The sequence below is a fragment of the Rhagoletis zephyria genome, unplaced genomic scaffold, assembly GCF_001687245.7.
Source record: "Rhagoletis zephyria isolate East Lansing unplaced genomic scaffold, Rhagoletis_zephyria_1.1 Rzeph_scaffold_07285, whole genome shotgun sequence".
In the NCBI taxonomy this organism is placed as follows: Eukaryota; Metazoa; Arthropoda; class Insecta; order Diptera; family Tephritidae; genus Rhagoletis; species Rhagoletis zephyria.
The window spans coordinates 1-16,537 of record NW_016164368.1 but is presented as its reverse complement, the minus strand read 5'-3'; the positions used below and the strand labels follow the sequence as shown (position 1 = coordinate 16,537).

The window sequence follows — 16,537 nt, the reverse complement described above, 5'->3', positions numbered from 1 at the left end:
AAAAATTTGGATAGAGCTACTAGCCCTAGTATAAAGCGAAATTTATTTTGTTCACACTATTGTGCTAACGCTCAATAATATATTGTGCTATTTACCATATTCTTTATCAGTTTTACACTAAATTTTTAAGTGATGTGCTACTTTTGTGCTTTATACACAACGGATTTCTGAAAAAAACATTAACATGATTTTTGCATTTCTGATTTTCCAGAGCAAGCCACCGACAGCTCCCTGGCATCGGAAAATTGGGCCCTAAATATGGAAATATGCGATATGATTAATGAATCTTCTGACACGGCACGTGACGCCATGAAAGCCATACGGAAAAGGCTCTCTCAAAATGCTGGGAAAGATAATCAAGTTATCATGTATACTCTTACTGTATTGGAGACTTGCGTCAAAAACTGTGGCAAGGCGTTTCATGTTTTAGTTGCTCAGAAGGATTTCATTCAGGAACTGGTCAAATTAATTGGTCCCAAAAATGACCCACCAGCTTTGATGCAGGAAAAAGTTTTGAGCTTAATTCAAATTTGGGCGGATGCTTTTAAAAATCAACCCGATTTGAATGGTGTTACACAAATGTATATGGAGTTGAAGAATAAGGGAATCGAATTCCCGCAAACGGATATTGAGAACTTGGCACCAATTTATACCCCACAGCGTGTAAGTAGCTAGCTTTAATATCTAATAGTATATGAAATTAATTGGTACTGCATTTATGTAGAGTGTACCCGAGCCTCCGCCGCAACATGTTCAACAAACGATTTCTCCACAACACGCAATGCCCATAGCACCACATGTAAAATTTACAAAATTTTTGCCTTGAATTTGTTATAATGCTAAATTTTTAGAGTAATGGACCCACCGTTTTGAGTGCAGAGCAAACAGCTAAATTACAATCAGAATTGGAAATCGTGGCCCATAATATGTCTGTACTTGGGGAAATGCTTACTGAGTTGAAACCAGGACAGGAGGATCCAGACGACTATGCTTTGCTGACTGAATTAACATCAACTTGCAAGTAAATTAATAATTATTATCAACAATAGACCAATGCACTCATATAAATGATTTTTCCGCTTGATTTCAGAGAAATGCAAGGCCGTATTGTCGATTTAATTGGGCGAATTAATGACGACGAACTAACAGCTGAGTTACTACGCCTTAATGATGAACTAAACAATTTATTCTTGCGCCACCAACGATACGAAAAGAATCGATCTAGCAGCAGTGCTACCTCGCCTTCCGCTATTTTAGGCGCTGCTATAGGGGCACCGCCACCAACTAGTGCCTCACAAGCTGGCACAATAGAAAATGATCCACGGTTAATAGATCTGGATGCAAGAGTCGATAAACTATCAAATTCATTTAGCTTTATGAGTAAAGAATATAAAAATATTTTTAATCAATTAAATACTCAATTGAAAATTTTTTGCAGACACGAGTGCAGCTAAACCTCAAAACAAAGATGTGGATGAATTCGATATGTTGGCGCAATCGAGGACCGACACAAATAAGTACATATCATTTTCCAGAATGAAAATAGTATTTTTATTTCATCTTACTTCTTTATGTGTTTAATTTCAATTATTTTCTTTCTCCATGGACTTATTTGCTACATTTTCTCTTCATTTATTAATAATCACACTTTTCCAGCAAAAGCGATCTGTTGAAAGACATTCCCACAGTTGATGCAGCAGCTGGTAGTATTAATTTACCTTTCAAGCGTACTAAAGAAACTGCGGCTATAAGTAAAGTGAGTAGAACTTTTTTTTAATATTAAGCCCAGTGAGTAGAGTGTATTCATTTATATACTTGTATTTGTAAATTTATATATATCGTCGTTTAAAGTACAAAACCGCGTAACTGACATTGGCTGCCAAAAATTGGATTTGCTCACACAAGCTCTTGGCTCAATCCTTATCCATTCGTCCTGAAATATACTANTCATTTTCCAGAATGAAAATAGTATTTTTATTTCATCTTACTTCTTTATGTGTTTAATTTCAATTATTTTCTTTCTCCATGGACTTATTTGCTACATTTTCTCTTCATTTATTAATAATCACACTTTTCCAGCAAAAGCGATCTGTTGAAAGACATTCCCACAGTTGATGCAGCAGCTGGTAGTATTAATTTACCTTTCAAGCGTACTAAAGAAACTGCGGCTATAAGTAAAGTGAGTAGAACTTTTTTANCAGTATTTTTATTTCATCTTACTTCTTTATGTATTTAATTTCAATTATTTTCTTTCTCTATGGACTTATTTGCTACATTTTATCTTCATTTATTAATAATCACACTTTTCCAGCAAAAGCGATCTGTTGAAAGACATTCCCACAGTTGATGCAGCAGCTGGTAGTATTAATTTACCTTTCAAGCGTACTAAAGAAACTGCGGCTATAAGTAAAGTGAGTAGAACTTTTTTAATATTAAGCCCAGTGTGTAGAGTGTATTCATTTATATACTTGTATTTGTAAATTTATATATATCGTCGTTTAAAGTACAAAACCGCGTATCTTCATTCTGCAAAACCGCGTAACTGACATTGGCTGCCAAAAATTGGATTTGCTCTCACAAGCTCTTGGCTCAATCCTTATCCATTCGTCCTGAAATATACTAGGCAGAAATGCGATTTCTTTATAAAAAAAGAGAAACATTTTGAAATATGAGTGTTTTTACACTCTAGAAAATAATTTCTAAAACTTCACATACGCGGTTTTGCATTTTGCTGATACGCGGTTTTGCTTTTTGTTGATACGCGGTTTTGCACTTTAAACGACGATATGTACATGTTCTAAAGCATTTTTTTTTATTTGTGTGTATGTATGTATGTACAGATTTACGTTCCTGTAATAAATTTATGCTTTTTTAATTTGTTATTTTTCGGTTACGTATTTTGAATGATTCATAACCCAAGCCGGCAAGAGAAAACGAAGTTGATGAGATGGAGGCATGGTTAGGCAGTTCTGTAAGTAATCAGGATAATTATGTAGTTTTTAGTTTATTATATGATCAAGGCCTGTATAGTGTTTGTTTTTAACTTTTCAAACAATTTTTAAACAATAATCTTCGTATATATGTACATACATATGATACATATTTATTTACGACTTNGAGAAACATTTTGAAATATGAGTGTTTTTACACTCTAGAAAATAATTTCTAAAACTTCACATACGCGGTTTTGCATTTTGCTGATACGCGGTTTTGCTTTTTGTTGATACGCGGTTTTGCACTTTAAACGACGATATGTACATGTTCTAAAGCATTTTTTTTTATTTGTGTGTATGTATGTATGTACAGATTTACGTTCCTGTAATAAATTTATGCTTTTTTAATTTGTTATTTTTCGGTTACGTATTTTGAATGATTCATAACCCAAGCCGGCAAGAGAAAACGAAGTTGATGAGATGGAGGCATGGTTAGGCAGTTCTGTAAGTAATCAGGATAATTATGTAGTTTTTAGTTTATTATATGATCACGCCTGTATAGTGTTTGTTTTAACTTTTCAAACAATTTTTAAACAATAATCTTCGTATATATGTACATACATATGATACATATTTATTTACGACTTTGAGTAAACTATTGAAATTTGCAGAAAGAGGGCGCTGAGGGATTTGAGGAAACCTTAACGAGCACAGAGTTTGATAAATTTTTGGAAGAGAGAGCAGCAGCCGCCGAAAATCTTCCAAACCTAACGGCAACCAACTCGAATACCAGCGCAAATAATGCCGTCGGAGTTGATAACCAAAAGAAATCGACTAAAAAACCCGGTGATGATGATTTGCTTATTCTATGAGGATTCACGTTCAGGAGTCGCACATATAACATAACCATTTTTTAAATGTCTACAGCTAGCATTTGCAAATATGTAATGTATTTATTATCATTTAAAAGTGCGTAAGAATGGAAAGTTATGATTTCCAAGTATATTTCAAAAATATGTTATTTACTGTATAAGTATTGATTGCAGCTAAACAAAGCCATATGTGAAATCATTTCTTGCGCATATGCATTACTTAGTTTTTGGGCTTGCGTTTCATTATGAAATTACTTAGTTTGTATAATGAATTTCACTCTATATATGTATGTATATCATGTATTTCGTGTGGTAAAATTGCTACATTTTTTTGAGACATTGTTTGTCAAGTAAGATGTTAAAACAAACATATATGTATTGACCAAAGCTCAAACGTTAAATTCATTTAACTATTGTACATACATACATTTATATGTATTGAGTATACAAATATTTAACTCGATAAAGACTATAAATTTGTTCTTTCCTTATTTAGGTGCATTACATGTATTTGATTGTTAATATTTTCTAGTAACTTTTGTGTAATTTAAGTTTTGTTTATAAACCAAATTGTAATCAAAATTATTTTATTATTTTGCTTTAATGTACATACATAAATACTTCTATACACACATTCATATATAATGTATGGGGGATTCCAAATTGAATAGTAGCTGTTTTTCAGTGAACAAAAATTTATCAATCTACAATTGCTTTTATGCAATTAAAATATAAAATTATGTATTCATATTAACTTATTAATTATACATTTTATTTACAATCCTATTATGAAAACAAATTATGATGTTTAAACATAATAAATACTACTACTAGAAGATGTGCTATTTAATTTATTGCAAATGTATATCGCGGAAATTCTCAATGAGTGTTTTGTAAGAGGATTCATCCGTCCATAACAGCCATTAACGAAACAATCAACACCCTTGATGCGCCAATGAAAATCGATAATGACCAAAGCTGCTTTTACAGTGCAGTGTTTCAAACCGCTTTGATCCTCCCCTATGATAGCCATGGCACGGAGTAGCTACCCCACTTAACTTCTTAAAATGCAGGTTGAACTTTAAGGGCCGGTTGTTCAATGTATGGTTGTTGTTGTTGTTGTAGCGGCTACAACAACCCCGCCCAGATCGGTTGATATCTCAGTCGTTGTCGCGTTCCATTAACGGCAGCCCCAAGAAGCGTGCAGCCACTATGGGGTCGGTCCACAGGGACGACGCCGTTAGGGTTGTAGGGTTTTCCGGGCATGCGAAGAGATGTTTCGAGTCGTGAGGGGTCTCTCCGCATGCCGGACATTCATTCGGCACATCCGCATTTAGCCTACTCAGGTAGGAGTTTAGCCTGATGCAGTAGCCTGAGCGAAGTTGGGCTATTGTTGTTCTGGTCTCCCGAGGCAGATGGAGCTCTGTCGCGTCAATGTCCGGTGTTTGTGTGCCTAGAACGGCATTCACAGGTCTAGAGTCTACATAACTCGAGACTGCGTCCCTGTGAATGCCGTTCAGGGCCTGTCTGTAAGCTGACGGATCCAGAGGCTGCTTAATGAACCTCTGGACTTCGTCCGTCAGTTCATATAGATGCCTCCTGACGTGCCTTGGCGAGGGCTCCTCTGCAAGCAGCTGTCTATTTGGGTGGCCACATCTGTGGCTCCCAACCAGAAACTGTTTGCAGAGCTTCGTGTTGTGCTCCCTAATTGGGAGCATTTTCGCCTCATCATGGAGGTGGTGTTCTGGTGACATCAGGAGGCATCCGGACGCTGTCCTGAGTGCTGTGTTTTGTGCTGTCTGTAGCTTCATCCACTGCGTCCTACTAGTCCCCGGCGACCACACTGGTGCTGGTTATCAATTCAATGTCTGGTTATCACCAGTACATCATTATCGACGATTTGGACGTCATGCATATAACATGGAATCGATAAAGCAGTTGCTGTATTTAACCGGAGCTTCTACCTCCGATTTGTGTTAACCAGACATGGAACCACCGGCCTTGAAGCATATGATTTTCGTATATGCATATGTATGTACTTATCAAACTTTTATCGAATTTCAATTTTTAGTAGGTTTTTAATTGAAAATCTGATTTCAAATTTTAAATGGTTTTAACAAAAGCCGCGNCTGAAGCATATGATTTTCGTATATGCATATGTATGTACTTATCAAACTTTTATCGAATTTCCATTTTTAGTAGGTTTTTAATTGAAAATCTGATTTCAAATTTTAAATGGTTTTAACAAAAGCCGCGGAATAAAGCAAACGACTAAAAACCATGAGCTGCAAATATATGTAACATTATTAATTTGTTTCCTTCAGGCGGGTCTATTATTCCGTATTATTCCTACCCCAATAACTCTGCCATTAAGCAAATGGGGAAATCGATAAAACGTTCGATTACAGTTTGCAATTTGAAGTGTGGCCCTAGCATTATGATTGTTTAATGTAAACAACAGCTGTTAAATGTTTTTCTTTTCGTGTACGATTTCACAAGAACCATTTTACCATTTGTTTATTTGGACACAAAAGAGATGGATTCAGTTTTTCTAAAAAAGCTTTTGCTCAAAAGTCCAGGAGCAGATCGTAAATGCTATATTTATCTGCATAGTGAGTGGCATGATGATGCCGTTAGCTTATATCTAAAATATTCGAATTCCGGCTTATATTACAAAGGCCTATTACTCGCCAAGGATTTCGAGGAACCTGCAGCAGAATTAGAAATACCATTGAATGATTTCCGTGGAGAGTGTAAAAGTGTGCTTACCAGTAACATCGGCTTACCTGGCTTTGAGATAGAGCTGGATAACGAAAGAAAAATCCTTAGAGTAAACAAAAATAAAGAATTCTGCATTCAGTATTTGGAAATAAAGCTTACTGAAGCTGATAAAAGTTATGAAATGCTGGAGGTTGCGATCAAAATAATAGATACGGACGGAAGTGGAAACGAAACCCAAAAAACAAATGATACCATTGCTCGTCTAATTGAAGACGTTGAACAAGTGTTACGAGAAAAAGAAGAGTGGAAGCAGAAAATGCTGCAAAAATTTCTTGCTTTATTGAATACAAAAAAAGAAAAAATATCAACGCTGCAGAACAAAATAGAGAATATGGATAAAAAGATGAAGGGCGCAGAAAACATGAATGCTGCACATAATTTCCAGGGGAGCACTGGCGATGGAATGGACCATGATTTTAGTGAAGGTTCAAATTCGGATGCGATTGACAGCCCCAAAGCAGAGAGTGATTTTGATGCACCCACACAACGCCTCACGCCGCCTAATACAAATGAGTAATAATTTTTATACACCAAGGAGTTAAATACAGTGTTAGGAATGAAGTTGGGTGATTATCTTTTCATTTATATAGAAAACACACACACACATACATATGTGTATATGAATGTCCATGTTCGCGCCATTTGTATTCAGCCGTTGTATTCAAAAATTCGGAAAAATAATCTATACTTCTGAAATACTAAATGCTAGGTAAAAAATAATTTTTATTTATACCATAACAAACATTTTATAGGAAGTAAGAGCTTCAAACAGATAATTGATTCAATAAAGAATTTTTGTTAGTAGCGTGGGTATCCGCGCAAGGCTTTTGAATAGCTTTAAATAAATAATTAAATACATTAATTTATATATATAATCAAATTAAAGTAATGAAAAAAGAAGCAACCTAATTTTGAGAATGTTAAATATTTTCACAAAATATTTCATAAAAATTGTATTATACATCCATATGTACATATGTGCGAATGAACTAAAAATCACGCAAGAACGCGACTTGTATTACCATGTTCTGACGCCCAACGAAAACACTTTGAAAACGAGTTCTTGGGTGTGGGCTGAAGGCTGTTCACCCGGCTGTTCCGTTCACCGGCCGTGAGTTTTCAAGTAGTTTTCAGCGAAAACTGGTTTTCGTTTGACAGATTTTACATGGACGAAAACACAAGTTTAGGTCAAAAACCAGTTTTAAGCACGAAACATAGTTTTCGATGTCGGTCAGAACATGGTATAACAGGTTTTGAGAAAAAAGTTTGCGAGTTCGTCAGCTGAGCATTTTTGTCTACATCACAAGAACCTCTATTTCACTCTTTGCTTTAACTGAAGAAAGTTAATTCCACACGTTTAAAAGCGTTGTAATGAATAATTAAATCAAATTAACGCAGAACAAAAATTGGGAATTGAGTTGGGAAGGCGACTATTGCCACTTGAAATGCAAGTTCTTGATCGTGTAATGCTCAAGTTATGCCAAACAGGGTTGTTTTTGTTGTGCTCATTTACATTCACAATAAGTAATTTCAGAGTTCTATTCGCTAATGCGCTGTTTGCATTGTTTGACTTCACAGGCGATTAGTTAATCAAAAGTTAGCGAAAGTTGGCGCCGACCAACTTCATTGAAAATATAGCTTCAATTTCAATGATGTACGTAAGAGCTACATATATTCGCCTATTCGAAATAGGCGGTCTCCAAAAATGTTATGTCACAGGTTATCACGATATCAGTGTTTTCCTGTGGAGCAGAAGCCTTATATATCTGTGTTCATATGGAAAAGTAGCTTATGTCGAAAGGCTGGCTTTAATATAAATCGGCATTCGCAGCATACGATTGCGAATGACTCACTGGCGCTAAGCTGTTGAACAACTTTTGGCAAATAAGCGTGGAAGAAATAGTTCCGATACTTGCAAGTCAATATTCCTATTAAGTCTCATCAAAAAATTCCTTGCCGTTTAAAAAATAAAGGGATTGCCGCATTATACTAAAGCCAGCCTTTCGACATAAGCTACTTTTCCATACGAACACAGATATGTACGTCAAAATAAACTTGCAATTAGTGATGGCAAAAATAATTAATAATCGATTAACCGGTTAATTGATTAATCGAAAGCAATCGATTAATAATTGCAATTAATCGTAAGAGATTTACCGATTAATCGGTCATTTCGATTAAAATCGAAAGTTAATAAAAACCATTTGTAAGTTGTAAAAACTGACTTCACCCCGTGTCAAAATTATAGTGCACAAGATTTTTTTTTGTTATTAAATTTTAGGTATTTTTTTAAATATAGCTTATTGTTTAGCAAAAAAACTATAAATATAAATAAATCAACAATTTTGCAATATTAACAAAAAAAGTATCAACAAAAAATTCCAGCTTTTTAATTAGATTTCTTAGACAGATTTTCAGTATGAAGTTTTGTAGCCCATTGATGTTTGGCATTTATCTGTTTGGTAATGGTGTTGCTTGTTATCTTCCATAGAAAAAAGAAGAAAATTCGCAACACCGAATTCGGAAAATAAAATGAAAATATGGTCATACCTGCTCGACTAATCGAAACGAAAATTTCGATACTATTAAATCGGTAACCGAATGAAAACAACCGAACATAATCGGTTATTCAATTAATCGTGCCATCACTACTTGCAAATATTTGAATTCACTTTGGCATACGCAAACTTGTTTTATTCGATTAATAGAAATTATGCTCTATTTTTGTTAGAATCTGCGCGGTAATGCGGTGTAATGAGTGATTCAGGTGATACTGATATTTTGCTGTTGATACCACCGAATTACTTTGTCACAGCAACGCCTGAGGAGTTGGAAGAGTTTCGGACAATTCATACGTTAATAACTCCGCCAGCTGCAGTTAATTGGAATGAAAATCATTTCAACGCTGTAAACGGTTATACAAGTCAGCCACTCCATTCAAAGAAGCCATGCCAATCTATGGATACCACACTTACCGACTCAAATAAAATCATCATGGATTCCACCACTCTGCGTACACATGAACTGCTTACAGCAAACAGAAATGCTGAACTACAAGAAATCAATTCCCGATTGAAGTTAATGGAACGTGAAAAAGACTGCCATTTCATTGCGACTTCTGATATTTCTACGATTTCAAATGGTACACGAGCTGAACACAACACAAGGGCGGGGCTGGTTCACTCTACCCCAAAATGTATAGGCGGAACAGATGACTTTTATAAAAATGATGCTGGAGGTATACTAACGGAGATTGATGATTTCTTAGGTGATCGTAACCGAGAACAAATAATCAATTTACATTTAAATCCAAATAATGAATTATACAAGCCGCAAACAATGGATAAATGTAAAACTAAAGGCAATTGTTATCAGTCAGCTTATTCAGAAGTGAAAGGGACCAAGGGTGCAGATCTGAATTTAATTAGTTTAAGTGAAATCTGGGGTAAAAGCGGACAAGGTACTGCTATTGCTTGCGCTGCCCCGCAGAATTCTGTATTTATAGAGGAACAGCTGCGACGTCAACACCTGGAGCGCACCGTACATGCGTTACAAACGCGTCTTCTTGAATATCAACAAAGATTGTCAGTGGCCATCGAAGTGGATCGTGCAAAAGATGCAGCAATCTGCAATGCCCAATCTGAATGTAAAATGTAAGTATTTGTATTTTTTTTTTTAATTTGGAATGTACCGCTCAGCTAATAATAAATTTACTCCTTTATAGTTTAGACACTGAGGCTCGTCAACTGCGAGAAAATGTTTCAAAGCTGGAGGAGGAAAAGACGGAAAGCAACATNTCCTTTATAGTTTAGACACTGAGGCTCGTCAGCTGCGAGAAAATGTTTCAAAGCTGGAGGAGGAAAAGACGGAAAGCAACATCAAAATAGATACACTTCAAAAAGAGTTGGCGCAGGCTGTGAATTTAGTAACGAAATTTCAGGATAAAAGTGAGAAGCTCGAAAATGAACTTTCAACTTCATCCAGGTAAGGCAACAAGCATAGAGAAATATTATATTCCCTACACGTGTAAAGCTATATATTTACAATTTTTTTTTTTTGATTTTGTAATATAGGAAATCAAATGAATGTGCTAATATGTATAAACAACAAATAGAAGAGCTAGAGGTTAAGCTTCATGGATGTAAGAGATCAGAGGAAGTTGCGCTAAATGAACTAACCAAGTATAAAGATAAACTTGTTAAGGTCGATTATCTAAACGAGAAGGTAGGGTAAAAAAAAAATTAAATAATGATTACCCTTCTGGCAATCATATTTTTGCAATTTAAAAACGATGTCAAATAAGAGTATCTTAAATTATTTACTTAGGTTTCAGTTTGATTTATTCACTAATTACACCGGCATAGAAAAAAATGTTGTGTGTGCTTTCAACCAAACCTAACTACCGATTCTAGTAGCGTTGGACTTGTCAAAGGCGTTTGACACTGTCAGCCATTCCACGCTACTAGTAGATATAGAGGCTTCCTCTCTCCCACAAAGGCTCAACCGGTGGCCGGCAAATTATCTGAGTGGTCGAAACTCGTCGGTAATGTTTAGAGACAAATCGAGTAAACTCAGGAAAATAAAACAGGGGGTTCCACAGGGTGATGTCCTTTACCCGCTACTGTTCAACTTTTATATTTCAAAGCTCCCTCAACCACCAGAGGGAATCTCGATTGTCTCTTACGCCGACGATTGTTTGATCATGGCGACTGGGAATGGAATTGATGACTTGTGTTCGAAAGTAAACGGATATCTCTCCGAGCTTTCTCGCTTCACCACTGCAAAGTGCCTAGCCCTTTGCCCTACGAAATCCTCTGCGGCCTTGTTAGCCACCTGGACGAAGGAGGTCAGGCTACTGCTGGGAATTCATGCGATGATACACCAATTCCGACGGTGAATAGCCCCAGCAACATTCGACAGTTTGCTCTCCTTCTCTGCGCACGCAACCGCTATTGTCAATAAAGTACAGAGCCGCAACAGGGTCCTCAAGTCGCTAGCAAGCAGTACTTGGGGCAAAGACAAAGAAACGTTGCTGGCAACATACAAGGCAATAGGCCGGCCGGTTTTAAACTACGCAGCACCAGTGTGATCGCCGGGGACTAGTAGGACGCAGTGGATGAAGCTACAGACAACACAAAACACCGCACTCAGGACAGCGACTGGATGCCTCCTGATGTCGCCAGAACACCACCTTCATGACGAGGTGAAAATGCTCCCAGTCAAGGAGCATAACATAATGCCCTGCAAGCAGTTTCTGGTTGGGAGCCACAGATGTGGAGTCTACGTAACTTGAGACTGACTCCCTGTGAATGCCGCTCAGGGCCTGTCGATATGCTGACGGGTCCAGAGGTTGCTTTATGAGCCTCTGGACTTCGTCCGTCAGTTCATATATATGCCTTCTGACATGCCTTGGCGAGGGCTCCTCTGCAAGCAAGTGTATGTTCGGGTGTCCACGTCTGTGGCTCCCTACTAAGAAATGCTTGTGTTGTGCTCCCTTATGGGAACCATTTTCGCCTCGTCATGTGGGTGTTGGGTCTGGTTAAAAGCACACACCACTTTTTTTTATGTGCCGATTTTATAAAGAAACTTTTCATTATTAAACACATTTTTGATTTTCAGCTTAAAACTCGTTGTGATGAATTAGAAAAAGATTGCGCTACTTTAAGAAACCAAAAAGAAATGTTGCAAGACTTTCAACAAAAACAGAAGTCTCGGGCCGATACATTAGAAATACAGAAAAAAGCGTTGCAAGAAAAAATAGCCAGTCTAACGGAAAGTGAGGTAATTCATATTTTCTTGTTGTAAAAAAAAAAAACAAGTATAAGCGGGTATTTTGTATTTAGACAAGCCTAAAAAAGAAGATTGATCTTCAACAAAAAACCCTTAAATCGCATTATCAGCAGCAGTTGGAAAGCGGTGTTGAACAAAAAATGAAAGAGTTTCAACAGCAGTTGGATAAGACTGAAGAAATACTGAAGTTGGAGGCGCGCGAACGTGAACGTTTAATTGCCGAACGGGCCGTCAAACAAATAGAACTTATAAACGAAAAAAATGAAATGGAACTGAATTTACTACAAGAGAAACACAAAGAGGAAGTAGAGTTGTATCGAATACAACTTGCGAACGCCTCCAAGAAAATTGGGGATCTTGAAACAAAATTAAATGCCTACAGAGCCAAAAGGTTAGTTAATATTTCTCAAAAATAATCTTGTCAATTCATTAATCAAATAACATTAATTTTAGAGCTGTTATAGCAGAAAAACTGCATGACGTTATGGAAGATCAGTGGCAGAAAGCATTGGAAATATTAACGTCACCTGGTGATCGATCGCAACAAATAAGTAATAATACAGACTGTGAATCAATAGTGAACATCGAAAACGATACAAATAAAGATGAAAGGAACTATGAAACTCCCAAAAAGAATAAACCACGTGATAGAATATTGAAAATAAAGGAAAATAATCTTAATAATGTGAACGATCGGAGGGCTTCGCCAGAACCAATGGACAGACTACAGGCATACATAGAATTGGTTGGTAAAAGTGACAAATAATATAGCGCATTATGCTAATGAACGCTTAACTTTTGTTTTTAGTTACTTAGCAAATCACCCAGTGAATTCGATAAATTGGACGAGATTTTAGCCTATGCTAATAAGACCAAGGCGTCGACATCCAATAGCAAATTAGATAAGTCCGATAAACGTTTGAATTGTTGTAAACCACCTTGGCGCGCATAAAAGATTTGTTTCTGAGTTTTAGAATTATGTATTTAAACGTATTTAGACACCAAAGTACAAAGTCTTATAGCATCCGCGTAATTATGTCGGAGGAGTTTTTGAATACGAACTGCCTTATTTACCTTTATATTGTGTAAAGACTCGTATAGAAAGAAATTAATACCAATGTACCATGGTATAGCAAGTTAATAAATTTTTATATGTATTTATTTTTCTTTTTATCATAATTAATGCGGAGACCAAGACGAGCACGAAGAAGTATACGAAGACGAATGCGCAAAGTGAATACAAATATGAAGAGCAAGAGGTGTTTTTTTTAATTCTGAAAGGCGAATTGCAGATTGCTAGTGCAGCACGAGCAAGTTGAAACTCACGTCTTGCAACTTTTATTTCTGAGATTGATTTCCGAAATGTGACAGAATGGTCTTAATGGCTGTTCACACATCGAAATAAAATTTCTCTTCCACAATTTGACAGCGAATTTCTTTCTTCTAACATTATGTCACATATACCTATTAACTGATGAATTGTCTCAACCCCTCCATTTTTCTAAATTCACCTTGATTTCGAAATATTTTGAACGTAACTCTTTAAACATGTGGCAATCCTCCTCAAGCATTATAAATGTTTAAACTAAATATATCTTAACACTCTTTTGTTTGACGCCCGCATATTAATGGTTGATTAAATTGTATAGAAGTAAATTAAATTCGGCATTTCAAATAGGTGGCAACCCTCTTTAACATTTTTTTCAAGCTAAAACCTTTATAAATTTCCTTCGCCTGACATTGTGATAAATAGTTTAACTGATGAATTATGTTGAATATGATATTTTGAACATGTGGCAACGCTCTAAATAGAGTTCAGGAACAAAGCCTTGTCAAACATATTTCGATTGACCCCAATATTTTAATAATCTATTTACCTTATTAAAGAATTTGAATTTGACTTTTTAAACTGGTGGCAACTCTCTTTAAACACCTAAAAAATACCCTTAGTGTTAAACAATTTCTTAACACTCTTGTTTTAAAAATTTTAATACATACATATTTCGTTGTGTATAAGTTAACTGAATTCGCCATTACAAACAGGTGGCAACCCTCTTCAAAATATTTACAAACTTTTACCTTCTTAAAGTCTTTTCGCCTGGCGCTCATATGGGGGTATTTATTTCGATTACCTAATTTCCTTAATTGAAATAGAATTTAATTTATTAAACAGGCGGCACCTCTTGTACAGTTAAGTTAAGAAAAACATCTTTTTAAAACCATTTCAAATGATATACATCTTTTTAAATATTTTGTACTTCATTTTTTAAAAGGTGGCAACTCTTTTCGAAAAAGCAAAGCCCTACTGCACATCTACAGCCCAAGCCCTTTAATTTGACACCTCACTTTTGAAAAAATTTGANACATCTTTTTAAAACCATTTCAAATGATATACATCTTTTTAAATATTTTGAACTTCATTTTTTAAAAGGTGGCAACTCTTTTCGAAAAAGTAAAGCCCTACTGCACATCTACAGCCCAAGCCCTTTAATTTGACACCTCACTTTTGAAAAAATTTGGTTTAATTTTTGAACTGGTGGCAACTCTTTTCGAAGAAGTAAAACCTTATTGCACATCTACAGCTGGAACCCTTTAATTTGACACCGCATTTTTTGAAAATCGAACAAACGGTGCAGATCTGATGACCTGTAGCTCGTTTCTGTAACAATTTTCTACCAAGGTGAATTCATATATAATTTATTTTCTATCGTCCAGAACTTTATCAGCCAAAGTAAATAAGTGAAATATAATTTTTGTTCTTTTCCTTGTTGTAGTACTGAAAACGATTTTAGGTTCCTCAAAAATCTTTCGCCAAAAGGAGCAAAATAATTAACACAAAATGCCTGGACATGATAAGAAATAGCCTCAGACGAAGCTGACAGATATAGTGAATACCAATAATCACCATTATGTACAATATTTTCTGTGGAATCGACTATACATATCTAAAAACCACATTTTCGGAAAAATTCTACATGGGACCTTTCGCATAGATGGTGACGATATGTATCTAGATAAGGTTAATCATAACTGGGCGCATTCACTCACATTAATTATGAGTTATTTGCTTCACATAGGAGNAAGAAGTAAAACCTTATTGCACATCTACAGCTGGAACCCTTTAATTTGACACCGCATTTTTTGAAAATCGAACAAACGGTGCAGATCTGATGACCTGTAGCTCGTTTCTGTAACAATTTTCTACCAAGGCGAATTCATATATAATTTATTTTCTATCGTCCAGAACTTTATCAGCCAAAGTAAATAAGTGAAATATAATATTTTTGTACTTTTCCTTGTTGTAGTACTGAAAACGATTTTAGGTTCCTCAAAAATCTTTCGCCAAAAGGAGCAAAATAATTAACACAAAATGCCTGAACATGATAAGAAATAGCCTCAGACGAAGCTGACACATATAGTGAATACCAATAATCATTATGTACAATATTTTCTGTGGAATCGACTATACATATGTAAAAACCATATTTTTGGAAAAATTCTACATGGGACCTTTCGCATAGATGGTGACGATATGTATCTAGGTAAGGTTAATCATAACTGGGCGCTTTCACTCACATTAATTATGAGTTATTTGCTTCACATAGGAGATAGGTGTGGTTATGTCCGATTTCGCCGACTTTTAATTTTTTTTTTTTTTGAAAAAGTTTTATTCTTTTTAATTATGTATGTATGCTTTAGTGAAATTATTATTTTGTATACCCCACCACTTTATTACTTATATGCTATTTGTGGAAATTTCNGATATAGTGAATACCAATAATCACCATTATGTACAATATTTTCTGTGGAATCGACTATACATATCTAAAAACCACATTTTCGGAAAAATTCTACATGGGACCTTTCGCATAGATGGTGACGATATGTATCTAGATAAGGTTAATCATAACTGGGCGCATTCACTCACATTAATTATGAGTTATTTGCTTCACATAGGAGATAGGTGTGGTTATGTCCGATTTCGCCGACTTTTAATATTTTTTTTTTTTGAAAAAGTTTTATTGTTTTTAATTATGTATGTATGCTTTAGTGAAATTATTATTTTGTATACCCCACCACTTTATTACTTATATGCTATTTGTGGAAATTTTGGCGAATTCCCATAAAGTCCCTCAGTTTCCCACACTTGTATGTGTGAAT

General features: G+C 35.6%; 3 protein-coding genes across 4 annotated transcripts; all 3 read left to right on the top strand.

Moving 5' to 3' along the window:
• Nucleotides 1-185: 185 nt before the first annotated feature.
• On the top strand, nt 186-4,391 carry LOC108374065 (TOM1-like protein 2). Its single transcript, XM_017630029.1, has 8 exons — nt 186-663; nt 725-799; nt 852-1,021; nt 1,091-1,380; nt 1,439-1,517; nt 1,657-1,756; nt 3,387-3,437; nt 3,605-4,391. Exons 1-8 carry the CDS (start codon nt 259-261, stop codon nt 3,803-3,805), a joined length of 1,371 nt encoding a protein of 456 aa, XP_017485518.1. The 5' UTR covers nt 186-258; the 3' UTR covers nt 3,806-4,391.
• Nucleotides 4,392-6,143: 1,752 nt separating this feature from the next.
• LOC108374062 (uncharacterized) lies at nt 6,144-7,495 on the top strand. The gene has a single exon (XM_017630025.1). It carries the CDS (start codon nt 6,342-6,344, stop codon nt 7,101-7,103), a length of 762 nt encoding a protein of 253 aa, XP_017485514.1. The 5' UTR covers nt 6,144-6,341; the 3' UTR covers nt 7,104-7,495.
• Nucleotides 7,496-8,986: 1,491 nt separating this feature from the next.
• Nucleotides 8,987-13,614, top strand: Cnb (centriole duplication and spindle assembly protein centrobin). 2 transcript variants are annotated; one of them, XM_017630027.1, is made up of 8 exons: nt 8,987-10,239; nt 10,311-10,380; nt 10,464-10,570; nt 10,660-10,810; nt 12,206-12,367; nt 12,430-12,767; nt 12,830-13,121; nt 13,185-13,614. In XM_017630027.1, exons 1-8 carry the CDS (start codon nt 9,341-9,343, stop codon nt 13,326-13,328), a joined length of 2,163 nt encoding a protein of 720 aa, XP_017485516.1. In that variant the 5' UTR covers nt 8,987-9,340; the 3' UTR covers nt 13,329-13,614. The 2 variants fall into 2 exon arrangements, with proteins under 2 accessions (XP_017485516.1, XP_017485517.1); XM_017630028.1 differs by lacking the exon at nt 10,311-10,380 and having other exon boundaries at nt 10,394-10,570.
• The last annotated feature ends 2,923 nt before the right edge of the window (nt 13,615-16,537 follow it).